A 21,350-nucleotide genomic window follows, 5' to 3' on the forward strand; every position below is an offset into this window, starting at 1 on the left:
TGGTTGAGAATGAGATACATATAATGAACTTAGGGATCCAATTCCTTCCCTTCAACATAATGATAATACAAGAATAATGATAACCTGGATCTCATTTACAATTAAAACTAATCACTGGAGAGTGTTCCAAAATGGATTGTACATTTGACAAATTCTTGAGAATGGAAATGGATACACTCACCTCATTATATACAAAAGATCATCCCCAACTGTCAAATAAATAGTGATCCTCCATAAATGTGGATTCATGAGCTTCGCTGAAAATACTACTCAAACTCATGTGCTTGCAGCGGAGCAACCCTAAATGAGAAACTCAATCATTATCCGCAGATGCAGGTCGGCATATGGGTTTCAACACCAAGACTGTTCCAAAAAACACAAAAAAGGAAAACCATCACTACAATACAAGTTGTAAACATGTATGATGAACCCTCATAATTAACAAAAACTATCTAAAAAAATGAGAAATCTTAAAGCACTCAAAATTTAACACCTGATGATCATCATAAAAACTGTAAAATCTAGCAACATACGCAAATTGTAAGTCAAGTATACATATTAAAAAAAAAAAAAAACCGAAACAGATGAGTTCTTCAGCGCAAACTCATAAGGAATCAGACTAAAAGAGAAACAAGCTACAAGAGTTGCCACTATGACGAAGTTTCTTATTAGAAATAAATAATTTTTTGCAAGGGAATTCAATGGGTTTTTGTGTTCAGGGAGTTGATTAGGTTTTGGATATAATTTATAATCTTAATGACTACGAAAAATTGATTGAAAATGAGATTGAAACAATCTAATGATTGCATTCAGAAACTTCCATTTTTATGGGAAACCACAAGAGAAAACTGCCATAATGAATGTCTTTGAAAAAATAGTCCTGAAACTGCAAATGTATAACATGTTTACGCACAACTAAAAATAGAACACTGATGAAATTTTCAATGCTAATACAATAAACCAATTGCTTCGTGTTCCAAAGAAACTTAACCACATCTCATTGCTCTCAAGTACAAAATTTAATGTGAAAGTTATAACCAATACTAATACGCTTGAAATTCAAACCTTGATATATCTCGTGTGCTGCCATAAATGATCAACACCTTTGTAGTTTAATTAATTTAGCAAACTCTAGCTCCTCATATTATACCAAGTGTTGCAAACAAGAAATTCCTGGTAACCAAAAGTATGAAACGGTTAGCTTATAGGTTCCCCTAAAATGATATCCTACATTAGCTTATTAGTAGGAACATGTCTGAACACTTTTATGTCGCAAGACTGAATTAAGAATAGACTCTGGTTTTTTTAACTGCATCAACTTACCAGTTCGTTACTTATTATAGCCCGTTTCTTTCATCAAATGGCGATAGCTACGGCCGCGTATGAAACGTTGCCACCAATACTGGAGTGAATTGGGGAAGCTCATGGCCGTCCTCTCCTGGACAAGCCTGTATATAACAAGCATCAGCACATGATAACATAGAGCACTGATTCACATTATGAGTTATTAATTTTAAAAGGAAAGATATCTAACCATCTTACGAGACATCTCTGAATGCCTCTAGATACAGGACGAATGAAGGGTGGATCACGTTGAGCATAGAGCAAACCAACCTAGTAAATTAAGTGGAACAAATGTATTTCAAGAAAACACAAATCTATTATCAATATGAAATTGGACCAAAGATCTTTATAGCTTTTTTTTTAGAATCTGATTTGAACTAAAGCATAGTCGACAGCAAAACCAAATAGAACTATAGTACTTAAAAGAAATGCACAATCAAAGGGACCAAAAATTTAGTTTGTGAATGGATGTAGCAACGTTCGTGCAAAAATTTAGAAATTCAGCTATCAAATTCCTCCAAGAGTTGGAGAAAGGGTAAAGTCTGTCCTAACATAAAGGGAGAGAACGAGAATACCTCCAATAAAGCAACAGTACAAGGATCATCCAGAATTTCAAGGCTATAGTCAGCAAAATAATTAACCTGTGCGAAGTAGGAGGGAAACAGAACTCAATATTATATAAGGTAGCAATGACTACAAAGAACAAGGCAATACAACCCAAGTTTTCATTTCATCTACAAGCTCAGGGATTCGACGAGAAGTGCAAAAATCAGGTGAAGATATTAAGACGTACCAACCAGATTATATATGAAAAGAAAAAATATACACTAATCATGTTCAATACCTTAATCAAGCTATGGATGTTTAATGTTTTCAACAAAGGAATATTTTGCTCATAATCTCTATAACATCCTTAAAATGATGCAATAGGGCTCTGAAATGTATACAAATAAAAGGTACGAAGTTATTCTGACTCTTCACATTGCTCTAAAGCACATATATATAGACATGCTTATGTCACATGACACGTCAAATCGTTTGAAAATTGAGAAAAAGAATAAAAAAAGGGCGGCCCGGTCGCACTACGCGTCCCCGCTGAGCGAGGGTCCGGGGAGGGGTCCCACCACAAGGGTGTAACTCAAAAGACTTAGGAAAAAGCTTAACTAGTTCAAAAAAGTAAAAAAAAAATATACCTTCTTCAATTTTAGTCCTTCAATTTTAGTCCTTATTAATGTAATTTTATGAAATGATACTAATGACTTGCATAGCAGAGTCACCTATTAACATCGAGATAAAAGTAAATATCAACCGTGAAATATAATAATACCATTTACCTGTGAATGCCACAGCTAAACTTAATATCTGTGTCAAGAGTTTCAGCTAAACTTAATATCGGTGTCAAGAGTGTAAAGAGTCAAGACTGAAGTAAGAATAGACTCTGGTTATTTACCAATTTGTGAAATGATACTAATGACTTTCATATCAGAGTCACCTATTAACATCGAGATAAAAGTAATATCAACCATGAAATATAGTAATTCGATGTCTGAACACTTTTATGTCGCAAGACTTTCACTAAATTGTTAAGAAGTGAAACTTTTCGGTACAAATTGGTAAATAAAAAAGAATTAACTAAAACTGAAAATTTGCACAAATGTTGTTTTTCTTCTTGTTTGGACATTAGACCTTATTTATAGAAGAAAAAAACACAGCAATGACAGCACAACTCACAGCAATGACAGCACAACTATCACTATGTTTGTGTTTAAATTTTTTAAAAAGAAAATATTACCCCAAATTCTGTATTCACAAAAGAATGAACGAAATCCAGAAGTTGAAGCTTTGCCCATTCTAAAGAAAGCGTAGGATTGTCCATCTTTGGAGGATGCCTCCAAGGAGCACCAAAAGGTAATCTATCTTTTGGAATTTTTCCGCTGCGCACATCATCAGCAAACTTTTTCAGCATTTTGAGTGCTTTATCCATGGAAGGATTCACCACAGTGACCTACATAAAAAAATATAATAAGAAAAGATGTTTGAGGCAGCAGCAATAATTGATATGAACATGAAAACAGTGCTTGAAGGATGGTAGAAACTGCAACCACTGTAGTTTTTAACAGGAAAGTAAAGAATGCCCCATATGCCATAAGTAGTCTTCACGTTCAAAGTTCATTGAGTCCAACATGGAACAGATAACATCAGTATGCAATACATTTTAAAGGCTATGGTTATGTTCCAATCAAATGGTGACTAAATGAATTTGTCATACTTATCAGAGATTATATATTCGTAAAACACTCTGGATACGCTACGTGATTGCACACTAGGTTTTACAAGTTTAGCTTGTGTGAGTTTGTGGAAATTAAACCTAGGAAACTGCACTTCCCGAATCCCTACTGAATATTGGCCCTTCTCCTGGTAACTAAAGAATCCATTGACTAGGACATCTGACGTTAACATGAGTCCAGATAGAAGAGCCAGTAATGCTTGCATATTCTGTAACACTGTGCAGATAGAAGAGCCAGTAATGCTTGCATATTCTGTAATACTGTATTTCACATTTATATTCATTGTTTTTCTTTCATAACATAAATGAAATACCATCAAGAGGGACATTCCTTAACATCACACATAAAGGTTAATTAAAGAATGGAACATAGAAAAAAAAATTGTTACTTTTGTCAAGTAACTAAGATAGCTTATAGTAAGGTTGCAAAACTATTCATTCACCTAAGCAATCATAGAACTAACAAATATCAGTCTAAGGGGATCAGATATGATTACAGCTTAATTACTCTATCGTTAACAAATAAAAACCTGTGCAACAGTAAAAGGGGTCTGAGAATAACAATGAACTAAGTTGCCAATCCTTATGAAACTTGCCTGCAAAAATGCTAAATATGCATCTATGATGTCCTCAAATGAACTAGCCTTCTCATCCAGCACCCTGCAGTTGACAATAGTTAACAATGATAATTAATAAATAAAATGCAGAACTATCTTAGAAGTATATAATATAGTTCTTACTAAATATAAAACTGCACAATAAGCTGTGGCTTTTCATTGCATTCTAGAGATGCCTATATGTTCCCTATTTACATTTGGTAATGCAAGAGTAAGATACACAGTGTTTAATGTAGTTTGAAACATAATGGGCCAAAAGAAATACAAAGAAAAGCTTGCATGTGTAGGAGCCTAATGGTTCTGATCTACATTCTATCAGAGATTTAGACTTAATAATTGCTTATACTGTAATAGGATAAAAATTACGATGTGGAGAAGGAACAATTTAATTATTTAGATTTTTAACAATGATGATTACCAATCAATATATTAAAGGCAAGTATAGGAAATGTTATTACTTTTTGTAATAGCTGCTTTGTTTGAGAGCATAAAGCTCAAACAGATGTCGGGGATTCGGTCCAAGCACTTCAACAATCACTTCCCACTACAATTCAACATAGATATTGTTAAATCTCATAAAATGCAAGTATGTTAATCTAATACTTTAGGGAAAGTAGGAAAATTTATCAAGATAGGATATAGAATGTTATGAGGCAGCTTATCTATGACCTAATCCCTGTCTTTAGGAGATCATCATCCCAAATTAAATATTTAAAAAGATATTCCCTCCATGAAACTTGACAAAACTTTCTCACTTCTGAATGACTGAAGTAGTCTGTAACCATATGCATTTTAGCTTCTTGTGGACTCCATCCAAACGTCTGCAAATGAAGAAAGATTCTAATCAGACAACCATATTCCAATTAACCAGGACAATAACATCTGAGCTGCACAGGTTAATTAACACTATAGTGGCAAACAAGTGTGAGGGGGCTGAAATTTAAGAAGAGAAAGCAATAAAATTAAAATTTATTTCATTTTTGAAAGAAATAAAGATCAAAGAGGTGAGAATTCACTTTTTAAAGTAAATTGCATTTGCAACATTGACATTTCAACGAGTTCTACGCCATCTCAAACACATCCACTCCATATTCTCCACTATTTTGGATAAACCTATTGTTGGGTCTGAATACAAAGAAATACATGTGATACCATGTAATCAGAAAGAGTACATGAATATATTGAATTGAAAGGGAATACACACGTATATATGTACGTGTTATAAGAGGTGAATACTATGTTGCATGGAAACTCTTCTTGATTAGCGTTTCCGCGTTTCATGTCCGTTTCCGTTTTTTTCCATTTCCATTATCGTTTCCTAGCTAAGTTTTCTTAGAAATAACGTTTCCTAGTATCAATTTCCGTTTTCGTTTCATTTCCCGTTTCTGTTTCCATGCAATATATATATATATATATATACATATCAAAGGACTACTAAGCTACACAAGATAAAACCCCGTGTTGTATATGGTATATTGAAGATAGGTTGCACGGACATGGAAACGTTATTTCTAAAACATAACCTACATAAAATAGCCTTCAAACGAAAACGGAGACGAAACGCTAAAAATGCTACTAAAGCATAGTTGTTAAAGGCATAAGGCGAGGCGCGCGCCTTAGAAACACGAGGCGCATGAAATAAAATATATACTCTTTACTTAAGCATAAACCAAAAAAAAAAAAACATATTTATGCCCACACAAACAAAACAAAACCACATAAAAACATAATACTAAATCATAAATGTCAAAAATACCAAATTAAGTTCGTACTTCATAGACACACTAACATATACTTATGGTCTTAACCTAAAGTACCTAACTATAACTAATGCTACTAAATTGGGTAAATTACACACGTGGTGTACAACCTTTACCTATTTTCACATTTTGCACTAAAGTGTAACAGGTAAAAATGACCAGTCAACATGCCAAATCATCAATTTTTAACCTATTTTTTAATGAAAGTGGGACCCACTCATCTTCTTCAACCTTATATCTTCATCTTTATTTTCTCTCTCCTCCATTTTTGTCAAATATCATTTCTCTCTAACTCTCATCTCTCTCATTTTCACTTTCTCCCTCTAACTCTCCTCTTTCTCTCTCTCATTCTCCCTTTCTCTCTCAAACTCACGACAATATAAGTTGGTTCCAAATTTAATTTTTCTTCTAAGAGAAAGAGTTCAAAGCTGAGGTAGCAATAAGCTGTCTATCATGCCATCCAAGCATGAGACTCCCATTATTCTCCTCCACCTTATACCCATCGCCACCAGCAAATAAAGCTAATAACATACTAGCTTGTTTAAACGCGTTTGAACCCAGATGAGCTGGATTGAACCCAGCCGATTCAAACCGAGTTCGCCAATGACCCAATGTTTCATGCCTCTCTACTCCGTCACTCCCTTCACAAGCCACAACGTTGCATATCTGCCTTCCTAAGTACAACTCCGACATCACCAAATCCTGACTCGCCGCACATTTCTGATGTTGATGATAGAGACGCACCGGAGAGCTCAAAGTCGAAATCTTCTTGATGGGTTTCATTTTGTTGAATTTTTGGTTTCTCGTCTTTATTCAAGTGGAGTGGTAAATCGGAAAACGATAATGCTTCTTCTTTTTCTTCTTCGACATCGGCGGCTCCCAAATCAGGAGATGTAGATCGTTTTGGAGTTTGTGTTCAGCAGAAACTGTTCTTATTTCCATTTCTGCAGAATTATGTGAGATGCAGAAGAAGATGAAGATATTTAAATAAGAGAAGGAGACGTAAATTTGAAAACAAACAAAAAAAAAAAAAGTTCCTAAATTTGGTGTGATTATGAAAACTAGAGAGAGAAAGGTAGAGAGAGAAAGGGAAAGTGAGAGTTAAGAGTTAGAGAGAGAAAGGGAAAGTGAGAAAGTGAAAGAGAGAAGTCTGGGAAAATGAAAGAAGAAGATGAGGACATTTTAGTAATTGCATAAGAATAAGGGTATTTTAGTAATTAAATAAAGAGTGGGTCCCTTTTTAAATGAGTAGGATGTAAAATGGTGATGTGGTGCGTTGATTTTGAGTTGACCGGTCACAATTACCGGTTGTACACTTTAGTGGGAGGTCATCAAAAAGGTTGTACACTTTTAGGTGCAAAATTGAAGGTTGTACACTTTTATGTGCAAAATTGAAGGTTGTACACTTAACTGTGAAAGAAGGTAAACGTTGTACACCATGTAATTTACCCCTACTAAATTAATAACCATTCATTATCAATCAAAAAGAACAAGGCTTTGTTTCTTCTTCACTTTGTGTCTGTCAAGTTTGTTTTTGCCTGGAGTGGAGGAGACTTCTTTCTTTACATGACTTTTTCTCCTAATCTTTCTCTATTTTTTATATATTTAATTATGACTTGAGACTCTTGATATTCTTATTTAAATTAAGGGTTAAGATTAATCTTATTTAAGCAGATATTTTTAGAGAAAACGGTAATAATAAAAAATAAAACCTAAGTAAAAACCGCCAGGCGCACAAGGCGAGAGCCTTTTGTACAGAGCCTCGTTTTCTGGGTTCAAGGGTCAAGACCCTAGCCTTGAGTGAGGCGCGCCTAACAAATATGTACTAAAGAAAAGTACCCGTGCAATATAGGCTGTGACAGCCTGTATTCATTATTTCACAGCATGTCGCAGCCTTGCACACTCTAACACGCCCCCTCAAGCTGGAGCAACCAGCTTGTTACAAATATAGGTAACAACTTGCAGGTCTCCTTCCATGTCAGTTCCTCTCCGGTAACGATGTACTATTTTACCAGAACTGAACAACAGATAGAAACTGAAAAAACATAGCATCTGTACTCAAACAAAGTCTCAAAAAAATATCACTCAAATAAACTCAAGGTTCTTTAGGATATAAAATGTAATGGGAAACGCAACCCAAAAGAACAAATTAGACGGGCAGATAGGGGATGGAGAGACGACAACAGAACAACAATCCTCATTGGAAACGGATTAGTAGATGCCAGTATAAACATTGGGCAAGAGACTTCCAGCATCCAGCAATGTCAACAGAAAGAAGCAGATTCACAGGAAAACTAACCGAACAGGCAGAGAGAAGACGGCGACGCCGGAACAGTTGACGAAACTGCAAAAGGAGCTGCCACACTGGGCCGCCGAACGGTCAGCGGCAGATGAAGCTTGCGGGAGGGGCGGTGAGACTAACTGAGGTGAAGAAAGATGCCATCCAAGGACCGGGTTATACACAACAAAAGAAACCTCTAGGAAACTCATCCCAAAAACTAGAAACCAGAAATAGAAGCCAAACTAGGCTCTGATACCATGTAAATACAAAGAAATACATGTGATAACATGTAATCAGAAAAAGTACATGAATATATTGAATTGAAGGGGAATACACACACATATATATATACATCAAAGGACTACTAAGCTATACAAGATAAACCCCATGCTACTGATAAGGAAACTCCCATTTTGTATACCCTGTAAATACAAAGAAATACATGTGATACCATGTAATCAGAAAAATTATACATGAATATATTGAATTGAAGGGGAATACACAAATGTATATACAACAAAGGACTACTAAGCTATACAAGATAAACCCCCATGCTAATGATAAGGAAACCCCATGCTTAGGAAGCCCCATGCTACTGATAAGGAAACTCCCACTTTGTTTGTATATGGAAGATAGGTTGTAACAATCTGCATTCATTATTTCACAGCCTTACACACACTAACATCGGAAGACATTCAAAAAATGGACATCACTTTAAACCTCAATTTGTCATCCTCACAATCAGTTTCCTCCCAAACAAGTGAAAGTGGAACATTTTTTCAAATTTTTCTTCCCTCTCTAATCCACTATACACATTTAGAATGACACTTGTAGGCAATAAAATGTTATTGTTGGGCCCACATTGTTTCAAAATAAAGCAATATGTACAATTCAATATGATTTAGTCACTGAAGTTAACCAATGTTGTACCTTCAATATGGCCTCCCTAAGCCACTAGGATTATACCAACCCATGAAAAAAGCGGATTACCTTAAGCTAGAGGATAATCCCATAGTATTCTCTTCCATTTATAATAAAAAGGAACAAAGACAGTAACCATATTCCTCCAACAAAGGCAGGAAAGGTGGCATGCAACATATACCATACAAATAATGTGTGCGGAGAAGCAGTAGCAGAAACACTTCAAGTCTGATTACCTCGCGAGAAACAAAAATGTCCGGGAATCCAAAATCCTTGTAGGCCTGGTAAGAATAGTAGCTGCAGTAACAGTATCAAATAGAATCCAAAATTCAAGGATAATCCAAGAAAAGATCTTACAAGATTTAACTTTATACAAAAGTAAAAAGTAAGAACCGATTCTTCATAGTCAACTAAGTATATCCTATATACTTGCAAATGCATATAAAAATTAATTAGCAAGGCACATAAATCAAGTTCAGGGTCCATTTTGAAAACAATTTTTAGCTTAGTCCTGTAAAACCCATTCTACATAGCAATATAAACACAGACAGCATCCTTGAGAAGTTTAAATTAAATAGCAAAATGAAAGCCTCAAAATAATGAAGTGACTTCTGATAATGACTTCCAATTACCAGTCTATAACATTTGAAAGCTGCAGAATCCACTAATTAGAAGCCCTCAGCATTACTTGCTCAAATGTCAACTCTATAGTCTATACTAGATCATAAACAGATTTTAAGTATCAGATCTTGATCAAGCCAGTGGAACTAATTTCTAAACTTGTAACAAAAACATAGTTCATAATGTTTGAGAAGGAAGAAACTTCATGGAATTACAATTGATTCTGAGTCTGATAAGTCTTGCAGTTTTGCAATTCTTCACAGAAGGAAACATTATGTACATGACATCTTAGAGCTTTTCATAACAGACTATAGATAGATAGATAGATGCACACACGCACCTAAGGCTCCAGGCTCACAAGGCACTAGGACAAGCACCTTAGCACCCCCAAAGGGGCATGTTGCCGCCAAGGCGACAGCAAGGCGTGCCTTTGTGCGCCTGGCCACGGCGGGCCTATATGTCACATGGGTTTTCTGCAGATTTTTTTTAGGGTTCTAATCTCTACATGTCACAATTATTAGAGTTATTTAGGTGGTTAATTGCTTTAGTTAAGTTTGACAATTGCTTAGCAGTTATTATTTGCTTGTTTATTTCCTTAGAGTTTGTTATTACCTTTAGGAGTTTGTTACTACAGCTGTAAATAGTAGAGCCGTATGATTTGTAACTATTGCCATGTCAGCAGTAGTTATTCCTATTTAGTCCCCCCTTTGTTTGTGTAACGCATCAGAATTATGTTAATGAAAACTTATCTTCTTCTCTATTCTCTTCCTCCTAATTCTTTGTTTCTGGCTTCTTTTCTATTCTTCTCTTTCTCTAAACTCTACTTCTGCCCTGATTCCTTGCAATCCTGACATTGGTATCAGAGATTTCTTTCCTCCGACCATGGAAGAATTTGATCAGCTATTCGAACAACGTCGCAACTAGCAACAAAGGGAACAAGAAAACTCTCTTGAACAATTACACAGATCCCTCTCATGTTTGGATCAACTCATTTTAGAAACTCAAGGATTTTCAAATCCTACTTTTGTTGCCTCCCAACTGTTTGATGTAATGATTGAGAACAAAGAAGAGGAACCCTTGCAAACCACCTTCACTAGAGCAAGCAGATTTCAATTTGTAAGGAAAACCTGAAGAAATAGAAGCAAACAGCTACTGTAGAAGCTCTTAATCTTCAAATAGAGAAGGTAAACCTCTCCATTAATGATTCTCACAGTCTACCATGTTTATCTGCTGAGAGGTATTATCACCCCACAGAATTGCAACCTGTACTTAGGCAAGCCAAAGATGTATGGAAGAATTACAGCCTAAACCACCCTTCAAATCTCCAATAACCACCACACCTTGGACCAAAAACACCTGAAACACTCTGACACCTAACCCAACTTTTAGATCTCCAATAACTTCTACACTTCGGGCTCAAAACACCCCAAACGACTTGAAAGCTAACCCAACCTTTAGGTCTCCAAAACTACTACAAATTGGACCCAAAACACTCCAATCAAAACGCAGGTTATGCCTGAAAAACCAATCTGCTACCAATGGTCAATCAGAAAACTCCAGACATTTACGTTTTGGTACAAATGAGAGCCCATCTGTCACCTTCCTCTTATAATCATGCTGCTATTATTGGTTCTTCCTTGTCAAGGAGTACCACCCCTTATCCTCAACTTGTTGCTAAGGCTCTGAGTCCTTGCCCTACTTCCATTAGACAAAGGAGACCTTCTGCATCTGAAAAGGGAGGCTTTAATGATTCAAAATCATTCACGGGTGTTTCCTTTGGCATGAATGAGTCTACAGATTTATCGGGTTTTTTATCTCGTTTGAATTTGTCAATAAAGGGTGCTATCGATAAAGAAAACCAACATGATGTTGATCTGTTTGCTATTTAAGGTCAGAATCTTGTGAACCAAAATGCATACATAAAGAAGACTGAATCTAGGCGTATGCATATGCCTTCTGCTTCTAAAGATCCTATTTTTGGGGTTACTGTCACTTCTTAACAAAGATACCAGCACCAACAAGCTGCTTACCTGACAGAGGAAGGGAAGCCTCTTATTCGGAATGTAGAGAAGTTTCAAATGGAGAAGAGCATTGAGTATGGAAAGATAGCAACAACAGGAACAAGGTGTTTGGACATAGGAAATACATGTACCAGACTCTTACTGCTTCAGTTCCCGAGTATGCTAGGTCCCTCAATGATGGACTTTATCGTGCAATAGACATTTACGTGAAGTCACACAGGCTGATGGATTGTCAAAAACTGTCTTTAAAGACTTGCACTCTTGTCGCGCAGAATCAGAGGCTACCACTACGAATAATTGTCCAAGTTCCCTTGAGCAACTTCAACTTAGGACTTCCATTGCTGGTTGCTTTTTGCAATATAATAAGAGTGTTTGTGGTGAAGATAGCAGAATATGGATTCGTGCTCTGCTGCTAGCAATTCTTTTCCGAGATAGAGCACGAGGACATGCTACCATGAAATTCGTACCAATGCTTGCAATTTGGCTCAAGTCAGAGGAGTTTACAAACAGATATTTTGCTGCTCAAGCAATTGCAAATCTATTCTGCAATGGTAGCAGGGGAACTCTTCTCTCTGTTGTTAATTCTAGGGCTGCTGCTTGTCTTATTTCTTCACTTAGTTGATGTTGATGTTGATGTTGATATATCAAATCTTCTGGAATTATCAAAGGAGTTTGCTCTAGTGCATTATACATGTCAAGTTGCTCTTGAGAGGTTGTTCAGAGTTGAAGACATAAGAGTTGGAGATGCTTCTCGGAAAGCCATACATGTCCTTGTTGATCTTCTCAAACTAATTCCAGATCGCCCTAGGGCACCTTTTCTAGCATGAGTGCTTCTGACTCGGCCAGCAAATGACTGTCCGCTAAATAAGATTGTTAGGTTAGAACCAGGGGCAATAGAAGCCCTTTCAATTGGTCCCGAAGATGCAACTGAAGAAATTGCAACTGATTTGTCGGAGATACTATTTAGCAACGCTGCTAAGATTCGGAGACATGAATCTTCAGTTGTTGCAGTGTAGCAGTTCTACGTTTGGGTGAAAGGGGTGCAAGGTATAGTGCTGCTAAAGCATTGGAGAACCTATTTACCGCCGAGCATATGAGAAATGCAAACACTTCCATCAAGTTGTCCAACCAGGAGATTCTTAATACTGATATGGAAAAGAGACCTTTCACGTTCACTATTTTCCAGCTACAAATTCAATGGAGCGGAATGTCGCCCTATATGCCACATGGAAGTATTATCGCGATTATTAGAGTTAATGAGGTGGTTAATTGCTCTAGTTAAGTTTGATAATTGCTTTGTAGTTATTATTTGCTTGTTTATTTCCTTAGAGTTTGTTATTACCTTTAGGAGTCTGTTACTGCAGTTGTAAATAATAGTAACGTTGTATGATTTGCAACTGTTGAGTTATTAGTATTTGGAGTCCTGCCTTTGTTGTGTAACGCATCAGAATTCTATTAATAAAAACTTATCTTCTTTTCTACTCTCTTCCTCGTAATTCTCTGTTCCTCTCTTCCTTTCTATTCTTCTCCTTCTCTTGCCCTAATTCCTACTGTCAGGTGTCATAATCCTGAGATTTTAGGTTTCAGGGTGTTTCGAGTGTTTTTGGTCCAAGGTGTGGTGGTTATTGGAGATTTGAGAGGTGGTTAGGCTACAATTCTTCCATATCATCTTTAGCTTGCCACTACCGTTGGATTAGACACATCTAGTGTCCAAAATAACAGCAAAAAGGTAAGAAAGACTCTGAAGAGGTGCAGATACACAACATGAAACTGACTTTATAGATGAGGATGAAGAGGATAAAATCCTTGAAGAATTTGATGGTGTTTGGACATGAGGAGAGTGATGAGTCATGATTGATGAATTTGGAGACTTTTGATGACAAGTAGCTACCCATTAGTCAACTTCAAATTTACTAATTAGTTGAACACTTGAACTTTAGAATATTGCGGGTTAGAATTTATGATTAAGAATACTGTCATGATTTAGTATTTATTGCATTTTGATTTAGAATTTATCATTTCTTATATTTTCAATATTACCATTCATGGTTTCAATAACTTTATTCTTTTCATAACTTATGTAGCTCAGGCATTGCGACAAGGCTCCAAAATCTTTTGTATATATATATCTGACAGAAAAAATACAATGCAGAACTAATGTGATAAATGGAACAAAAAAAAGGCACAGTTGAGGAATGGACTTAACCTATCAGATGTCACAAGCAAAACAGGCAGGCACCTCTCATTGGCACCCAAAGCAATGATTCTCCATATTAAACTATCATGATACATGGATCCAGACACCATTGAATCATCGGTTAAAATGGCATTTTTCAGAACTTCAATATTGTTTATAACCAACTTTGGCTGCCAAGATCACATAAAAAAAATTAAAATAATAATAGTAATATAAAAGCATATCCAACACAAGTTCCAGAGACACAATAAAGCAAAAAATACTTGCTAAACCAATTTGCTGTAGTTCAGAACTTTGCAGAGAAATAACCAAGTGCAATAGAATAGTGCTAGTATCAGTACTAAATACCTGAAAGTAATTAACCTCAGCAGCTTGAGACAGCAGCTCTATTAACAAACAAGGCCAATCAGTACATGAATTTGCCAATGACCTAGAAAACCTACCAGTCGTATTCAGATCCGCAATTGCATTAGCTCTCCACCCTTGCTGCACTCTTATCACCTCCTTGGCCAATCGCATTGCCACAATCCCCTCCCTGAAATATGAAGCCTCCTCTAAAGACAAATTCTTTTCTTTTCCTTTCAATCCCAGAAGGTCATCAATCTCTGAGGCATTTGATCGAGCATTTAAAGCGAGAACTGCTCTGTCCCAAAGAGCCGAACCGGAAACCTTATCAGAAATGGCATTTTTCGATCTGGACCGAACAGAAGGTTTGTTCAGAAGTATTATCCGGCGAAGAGCGGTGTCGAGGCGGTGCCATTTTTTAAGAGTTGAGAAGATTTGAGTGGAAGTAATGGCACCAAGCTGAATTCCCTTATGAGCCATTGATTCAAGGCAGGTTTCGAGCTGGAATTTGCAACTGGACAGTGTTGGAGACTCACAGGTGGACCAAGACGACCATGGAAATGAACCGTCATGATCAGGATGATGATCTTTAATGGATTGCGCGAAATCCACGTAGCCTGAGACATGGGGACCTTTATTCCAGTTGGTAAGGAGACCTGTGAAATAAAAAGGATATCAGAAGAAGTATTGTATAAGCAGAAGAAGAAGAAGAAAGAAGGACAAGGATTGTGGATGAATTCATACGTTCAAGAATGAGAGTGGTTTTGCCGGAGCCACGAGGGCCGTGGAGAAAGAGGGCCTGAGGGACGCGGTGGTGCTGGGCATGATTGTTTAGGATAGTTTCTAGTAATGGCCTCGGTATTATTCTCCAAGCCTTGCTAACCATTTCTGGTGGCGGGGGGGTTTAGGATGTAAAAGTGTCGAGAGAGAAAGAGGGAAGAAGAATTGACTAGGGGTTTATAGTTCAACCAGTCGAGTTTAGGTGCTCTTTCTGTTTGGCCACAGGCTCCAGCCTAAGCCCAACATAAAAACCATCCAAGGATCTACTTGTTTTGGAAGTCAACTATTTTCCCCTCCACTCTCATACTCATCAAAATAATTTCTTATAACCCTTGTTTTGTAACGAGCTTAATGGAATTAATGTTATGTAAAATATTAAATTAAATGAGTTTTTTTTAGAATAAATGAAAGTTTACGGGAGTTCATAACATTTTACTCTTATTATCTCTAAACTTTAACTTCGAGGTGGGAGCCAGCTTTTTAACTTTTATTTACATTCTATAGACTTCCAAACAAGGTTAAACGTTAACTTTTATTTCTATCATTTTCCATTCTCTTCATTATCTCTTCTAACTCTCACCTCCATTAACCTTTCAACTCGCAAACAAATGCTGAAGAAAATTCCTTAAAAAATGTTTGATTGAAAAAAAATAAAATTTAATATTTGTATTTAAATATATATATATATATATATATATATATATATATATATATATATATATTTAAAACTCTTACTTACCACAAAACTGTCATTTCCATCCACAATCTTAGGATTTCTCATGCTTTCTCATTATTCCCCCATCTTCAGCAAATTCATTCTCCTTTTTCATTTTCTCTCACGCGGATGCATATCGAAAGTGACAATTTTTCTAGCCATGTTGGTTTCTAATGGAGACATTCTATACTTAGAGGATTTTATTTTGTACGGTGGATATCGGTTTCATGATGTTTTCTTTCTATCTACCCTAATATTGTTGCAATTGCATGATCTGTTGCAACATTAATCACACGGTGTATTTCAAAAAAGATGTCACTCTTCGATTTGTAGAGGTTGTGTTAAAGATGTAGGGAAAGTTGAGGTGGAATAATAAGACTGTTTGAGAATCTCATCGAACTTCTCGTAAGGAACAAATGTGGAATCTTCGTCAAACTGATGATAATTTTTCTCACTGTGTTGGCTTCTAATGGAGACATTTTACACTTAAAGGATTTTGTTTGGATATCAGTTTGGGTGTTGTTGATCATTATCATACCCTTTTTTCATTGTGTTTTCTTCCTATCTACCCTAATATTGTTCCAATTGTATGATTTGTCTAACAATAATACATAAGTATTGAGGAAGAAGAATTGCAGAATTTGGTAGTAGAAGAAGTGATCAAATAAAATATAAAGTTATCTTTAAATACAGATTCTAACCCTAATGGTAATAAAGGTAAATAACATGCAAGCCCTTACATTGTCATAAAATTATAAACTAACTTATAAACAATATAAATTCTATTACCCCACTCAAGTTGGACGATGTAGATTGACCAATCCCATCATCTACACTAAATCTAAAAAAACTCTTACTAGTAACAACTTAGTAAATCAACCAATTGCTAGTTAGTTTTGACAGACACCAATCGAATAAGACCAGTTTGAACTTTCTCACTCAAAACAGTGGCAATCAATTTCAATATGTTTGCTACATTCATGGAATGTAGAATTATGTGCAAGGTATATTGCATATTTGTTATCACATTATCAATGACTTATCATGTCATGTGGAAATTCAATCATCTAAAGTAAATATGGTAACCATTGAATTTCACAAGCAGTAATCTCCATTGCTCTATACTCTACTTCAATAGAGCTTCGAGAAACAACATTTTATTTCTTACTTTTCCAAGAAATCATTGAGGTCCCGTTTGGTACGCGGTAATGGATCTTGCAACGGAATGCCCATTACGATGAACACTCATTACCATGTTTGGATTATGTTGTTGTTGGGTTGCTTGATCGGCAGTTTGCTTTCCTTTGAGTTTCTCTTTGTTCTCCCCCTTTTTGCCATCATCAGTGGGTTGAGGAGAGGAAGCATAGAATTGACCAACGTTAACAGCATGAGTCAGTTTATTTGAGAACTATTGGAGAGCACTCGTACTGTCCCTAAGTCCTTTGAAGACATGTAGACCAGCAGTCATAGTCGGTGTAGGAAGTTTGCATGTGACACTCATGCTGCTGAGTATAAACTCCAGTGCCTTTCCAATCCAAGAGATAGTGTCAGTGAGTTTGGCGAGGGTTTGGTGCTGCACCTTCAGCATAGAAGCGTCATAAATGTGTCGTTGCTTATTTAGATGTTTGACATGCTCATATGTGTTCTTCGAGAAGTTGTAAATAGCAAAGGTCTTGTTGTGTTCAATCTCCATCTCTTCACGGTTGATGCTGAGTAGTTGCACAGCTTCAGCAACTTGCTCAATCATACATTGAGATGATATGTGATAGATTCTTGAGCCTTGGACAACCTAGTAGTCATCTGCTGGAAGTGTTGAGTTACCTCAGCAGATGTGGCAACATTAGAATAGGCAGCAGTAATGGCATTGATTTTCCCTTCAAGAGAATCCATGTGCTTGGCCATGTGGAACTGTAATTCGACCATTCTATCAGTAAATTCCCTCAATTTCTGCTGAGAGACCAAGGCAGTCAGTACATTCATCAGCTCTTTGAGACTTTTGATTTCAAAGAGCAGATGCATGACAGTGGTCAGTGAGGAGGGGGCAGCAGAAGCGTTGGCTTGAGACTTTTCTAAATCCTGAACTAAGGCAAAAGCAGATTAGAGGATTTTCTGCCCGGACTCAGTTGCATCCAAGAATGATAGCGGGTCAGCTTCGGGATGCCCAGAAGAAGTCTCATCGGCCTTTTCCTTGTCCTTGTCCGATAAAGGGTTTTGAAGTGGAGTATTCAGGACAGGAGCTTGGTTATCATTGCATGCTTTCTTAGAGTTTGTTTCATTGTGTTCAGCAGCAGCAGCGATAGCAGACTTGTTTACTAACTGCTCAGATTTGGAAGTGGATGGAGCAGCAGTTTCAGTAGTCACTTACTCAGTGGTAGATGGTTGCTGAGCAGGTGTTTCATTTACTTGCTTAATGTTCTGTTGAGCAAGGGTGGCATCGATCACTTGCTCAATATGGATTGTGGCAGCAGCAGTGTCGGAAGGTGGATTGCCCAAGTTGGGTTCAGAGTCGGCATGTTCCTGAGTGCTAGAAACAGAGGCTTGCTTTTTATCAACTTGTTGTTCAGTTAGTGGAGGATTAGTGATGAAAGCGAAATCGAGAGTGGTGAGGTTAATAATATCCTCACAAGGTGGAGAGTCATCAACAATGTTCAGAATTGTAGGCTTCTTTGACTTCCGTTTAAACCTCTTTTCCTTACTACACCGATAGTGTTTGGACTTCTTTGAGTGGGTAGTAGGGATTGGTTCAGTAGCAGGAAGAGAAAAATCCAGCTGAGTGTGTTCAATAATTTCAGTTTGCTTTTCAGCAACTGACTCAGCTTCCTTCTCAAGAGTCTAAACGCCTTGTTCTTCAGCATGCACTCTAACAACTGAGACTTCTTGCTCAAGAGCTCGTATTTCCTCATCTTCAATCAGCTCCTCAGCATGGATTGGATTTTTGGTTTGTTCAGTAGTGGATGGAGTAGAGGAAGCAGCAGGGGCTTGCTGTTGATCAGCGGAGGTAGTAACTGGAGGGTCCTCAACAGTTACTCCTTGAGCCTGAAGGAAGAAAGCGTCCTTTGGGACAGCAAAATCCAAGGGCGTTGGTTCCTGAATTCTGACTCTGAAGATGGTCTTCTTCTTCAATGGTTGCTCAGTTTCTTCCTCATCAATGTTGTCTGGTGCAGCCCTCTTCTGTGGTAGCTCAGTGGGGCTTGGCTTAGGTAGAGTTGATGAGGCCCTGACCTTTTTACTCACTAACTTGGGAGACTTAGCTGTTTTGGATTGAGGCTCATCAGCCTTTCGCTTTGTACCCTTGATGGGTTTCTCAGTGGCAGCCTATTGAGGGTTTTCGCCTTTCTTATTCTTTGGCACCAGCGGCATGCTGTGCTTCAGCCCGTGCAATATCTTTACCGTTATCTCAGTCCCCTTCTGACTGGCTTCCTTGGCAAAGCTGACTTGGTGGTCAGCGAGGATGGTGGTGATTAGAGAGCCCAGTCTGAGTTGGCCAGTACTTCTCTGAAATGCACCTATCAAGAAGACGGACATGTTCAGCGGCTTCTTCTCCAACATGTGCCAGATGAAGCACTACTCAAAATTAAATGCAGATGTGGTGGAATTTATCTTTGGTAAGAGGAAGTTGGTCAGTATGTAATGAGCCTGACGCTGAGGTTGTGAGAGAGAGGTGGTTGAGATTTCACCAACGAAACCCTTCGGTCGGCAGAAGTTGGCATCATGGTTAACGTTGTTCTCATCAAACACTCTTCTCAGCTTAGAGCCCTAGGCCTTCAGATCCAACAATCTGGCCAAGTATGATGGGGTGATGATAATCTTGGTGCCTTTCACTGTGGTCACCATGTAGTCCATATCGTCATCAGCAATGATTAGGTTTTGGTAAAACTCAGTGACGAGCCGCGGATAGGTGATTCCGGGCAACAAAAAGAGTTTTCTCCATCCATTGTCAGCAATCCACTGACAGAAGGGTTGTTCTTTCTCAACAAAGTCCTTTGAGAACCACCTCGAGATATTAATCTTTGGGTTCTCAATGTTGTTATAAGCTGGGTAAAGGCCCTTTCTAGGCACCTTGTTCTTCTTCTTCTTCTTTTTGGGTGTAGAAGACTCGGTATGGGGGTTTTGTCCTAATATGTTGACCTCAGCCATGATTTGGTCATGCTGACCATGAATAGGTTGTTGGGTTTCAAAAGAAGTATCACTGTACTCCTGATCTTGATTTTCCTCAAGAGATGAAGGATTGATGTCAGAGTTCCTATCTTCATAGGACTCAGTGTGGCTGGAGGAGGAGGTTTGTTGTTCTCTAGACATGGTGTTCTTGAAGTTTTTCAGAGAGAACGAGAGGTTTGAGGGAGAGAGTAAATCGTGCGAAATTTCAGCGCAAAGGTAAATAGTGTGAAATCTTTCACTATTTATAGCTAGTAAAAAGTGATTTTATAGGTCAATGAAACGATGGGAATTCGAACCACTTAGCGTCATTTAATTCTGACATTAATGACTAATTATGGCGCATGGGTTCTTAATGATGACGCTTACGTCATCCTAGTCACTAATCTAGTACGCGTGCAAACCCTAGCTATGCAAGTAGTTTTACTCAGCAGTTTGTTACTCAGCATGAAAGACGATTATATCACTCAGCATGCAAGACAAATATATACCACTCAGCACAATTTACACTTAGAATTTATTGAAGAGGATTAAACATACCGATGGATTCTCTCAGTATGCTGAACTGCTCACGAGCCAGTGGCTTCGTGAAGATATCAGCAAGTTGCTCATCTGCTGGGACATAGGTCAGCTTGATCTCACCCTTGAGTACATGATCTCTGATGAAGTGATGCCTTATACTGACATGCTTCACCCTGATGTGCTGGATTGGATTCTTTGATAAGTTAGTGACACTTTTGTTGTCACATTTGACTTCGATTGTTTTCGTTTTGACTCCATAATCATCCAGTTGTTACTTAATCCAAAGGACTTGGGCAACACAGCTTCCAGCAATAATGTACTCAGCTTCAGTGGTTGACAAGACTACTAACGACTGCTTCTTGCTGAACCAAGATACAAGACTGTTCCCGAGAAAGTGACATCCTCCTGAGGTACTTTTTCGTTCCAGCTTGTCTCATCCATAGTCAGTGTCAGCGTATCCAAGGAGTGTGAACTCAGCAGTATTGGGATACCAGAGACCTGCATTTACTGAGCCTTGCAAATATCTAAGGATTCTTTTTACAGCTATGTAGTGAGATTCCTTAGGGTTAGCTTGATATCTTGCACAATAACATACTGAGAACTAAATGTCTGGCCTACTTACCGTAAGATAGAGTAAAAAGCCAATCATATCTCGGCACAATTTGCTATCTACTGACTTACCACTTTCATCGGCAGAGATGACAGTGTTAGTGCTCATTAGGGTGGATATTGACTTACAATTGTCCATGTCATACTTCTTCAATATTTCCTTCGCATACTTAGT

General features: G+C 37.6%; 1 protein-coding gene across 1 annotated transcript; it reads right to left on the minus strand.

Moving 5' to 3' along the window:
- LOC136229311 (uncharacterized) lies at positions 1-15,377 on the minus strand. The gene is made up of 13 exons (XM_066018009.1): positions 15,139-15,377; positions 14,398-15,050; positions 14,059-14,219; positions 9,447-9,507; positions 5,004-5,069; positions 4,707-4,792; positions 4,228-4,291; positions 3,137-3,349; positions 1,920-1,985; positions 1,535-1,614; positions 1,324-1,448; positions 1,066-1,173; positions 1-363 (listed from the first exon to the last, which is right to left on the minus strand). The coding sequence occupies exons 1-11, from the start codon at positions 15,278-15,280 to the stop codon at positions 1,331-1,333; spliced, it is 1,710 nt and encodes a 569-aa protein (XP_065874081.1). The 5' UTR covers positions 15,281-15,377; the 3' UTR covers positions 1-363; positions 1,066-1,173; positions 1,324-1,330.
- Positions 15,378-21,350: the final 5,973 nt, after the last annotated feature.

This window comes from Euphorbia lathyris, chromosome 5 (genome assembly GCF_963576675.1).
Source record: "Euphorbia lathyris chromosome 5, ddEupLath1.1, whole genome shotgun sequence".
Classification (NCBI taxonomy): Eukaryota; Viridiplantae; Streptophyta; class Magnoliopsida; order Malpighiales; family Euphorbiaceae; genus Euphorbia; species Euphorbia lathyris.

What these genes read in the sequence shown, in the direction of transcription:
- LOC136229311 (XM_066018009.1), bottom strand. Translation starts at nt 15,280, where the DNA reads ATGGTTAGCAAGGCTTGGAGAATAATACCGAGGCCATTACTAGAAACT. An exon ending in ACATTTTTGTTTCTCGCGAG is followed by an intron (nt 5,070 to 9,446) that starts GTAATCAGACTT and finishes CTTCATTTGCAG; the next exon opens with ACGTTTGGATGGAGTCCACA. An exon ending in CAGAGATGTCTCGTAAGATG is followed by an intron (nt 1,449 to 1,534) that starts GTTAGATATCTT and finishes TGTTATATACAG; the next exon opens with GCTTGTCCAGGAGAGGACGG.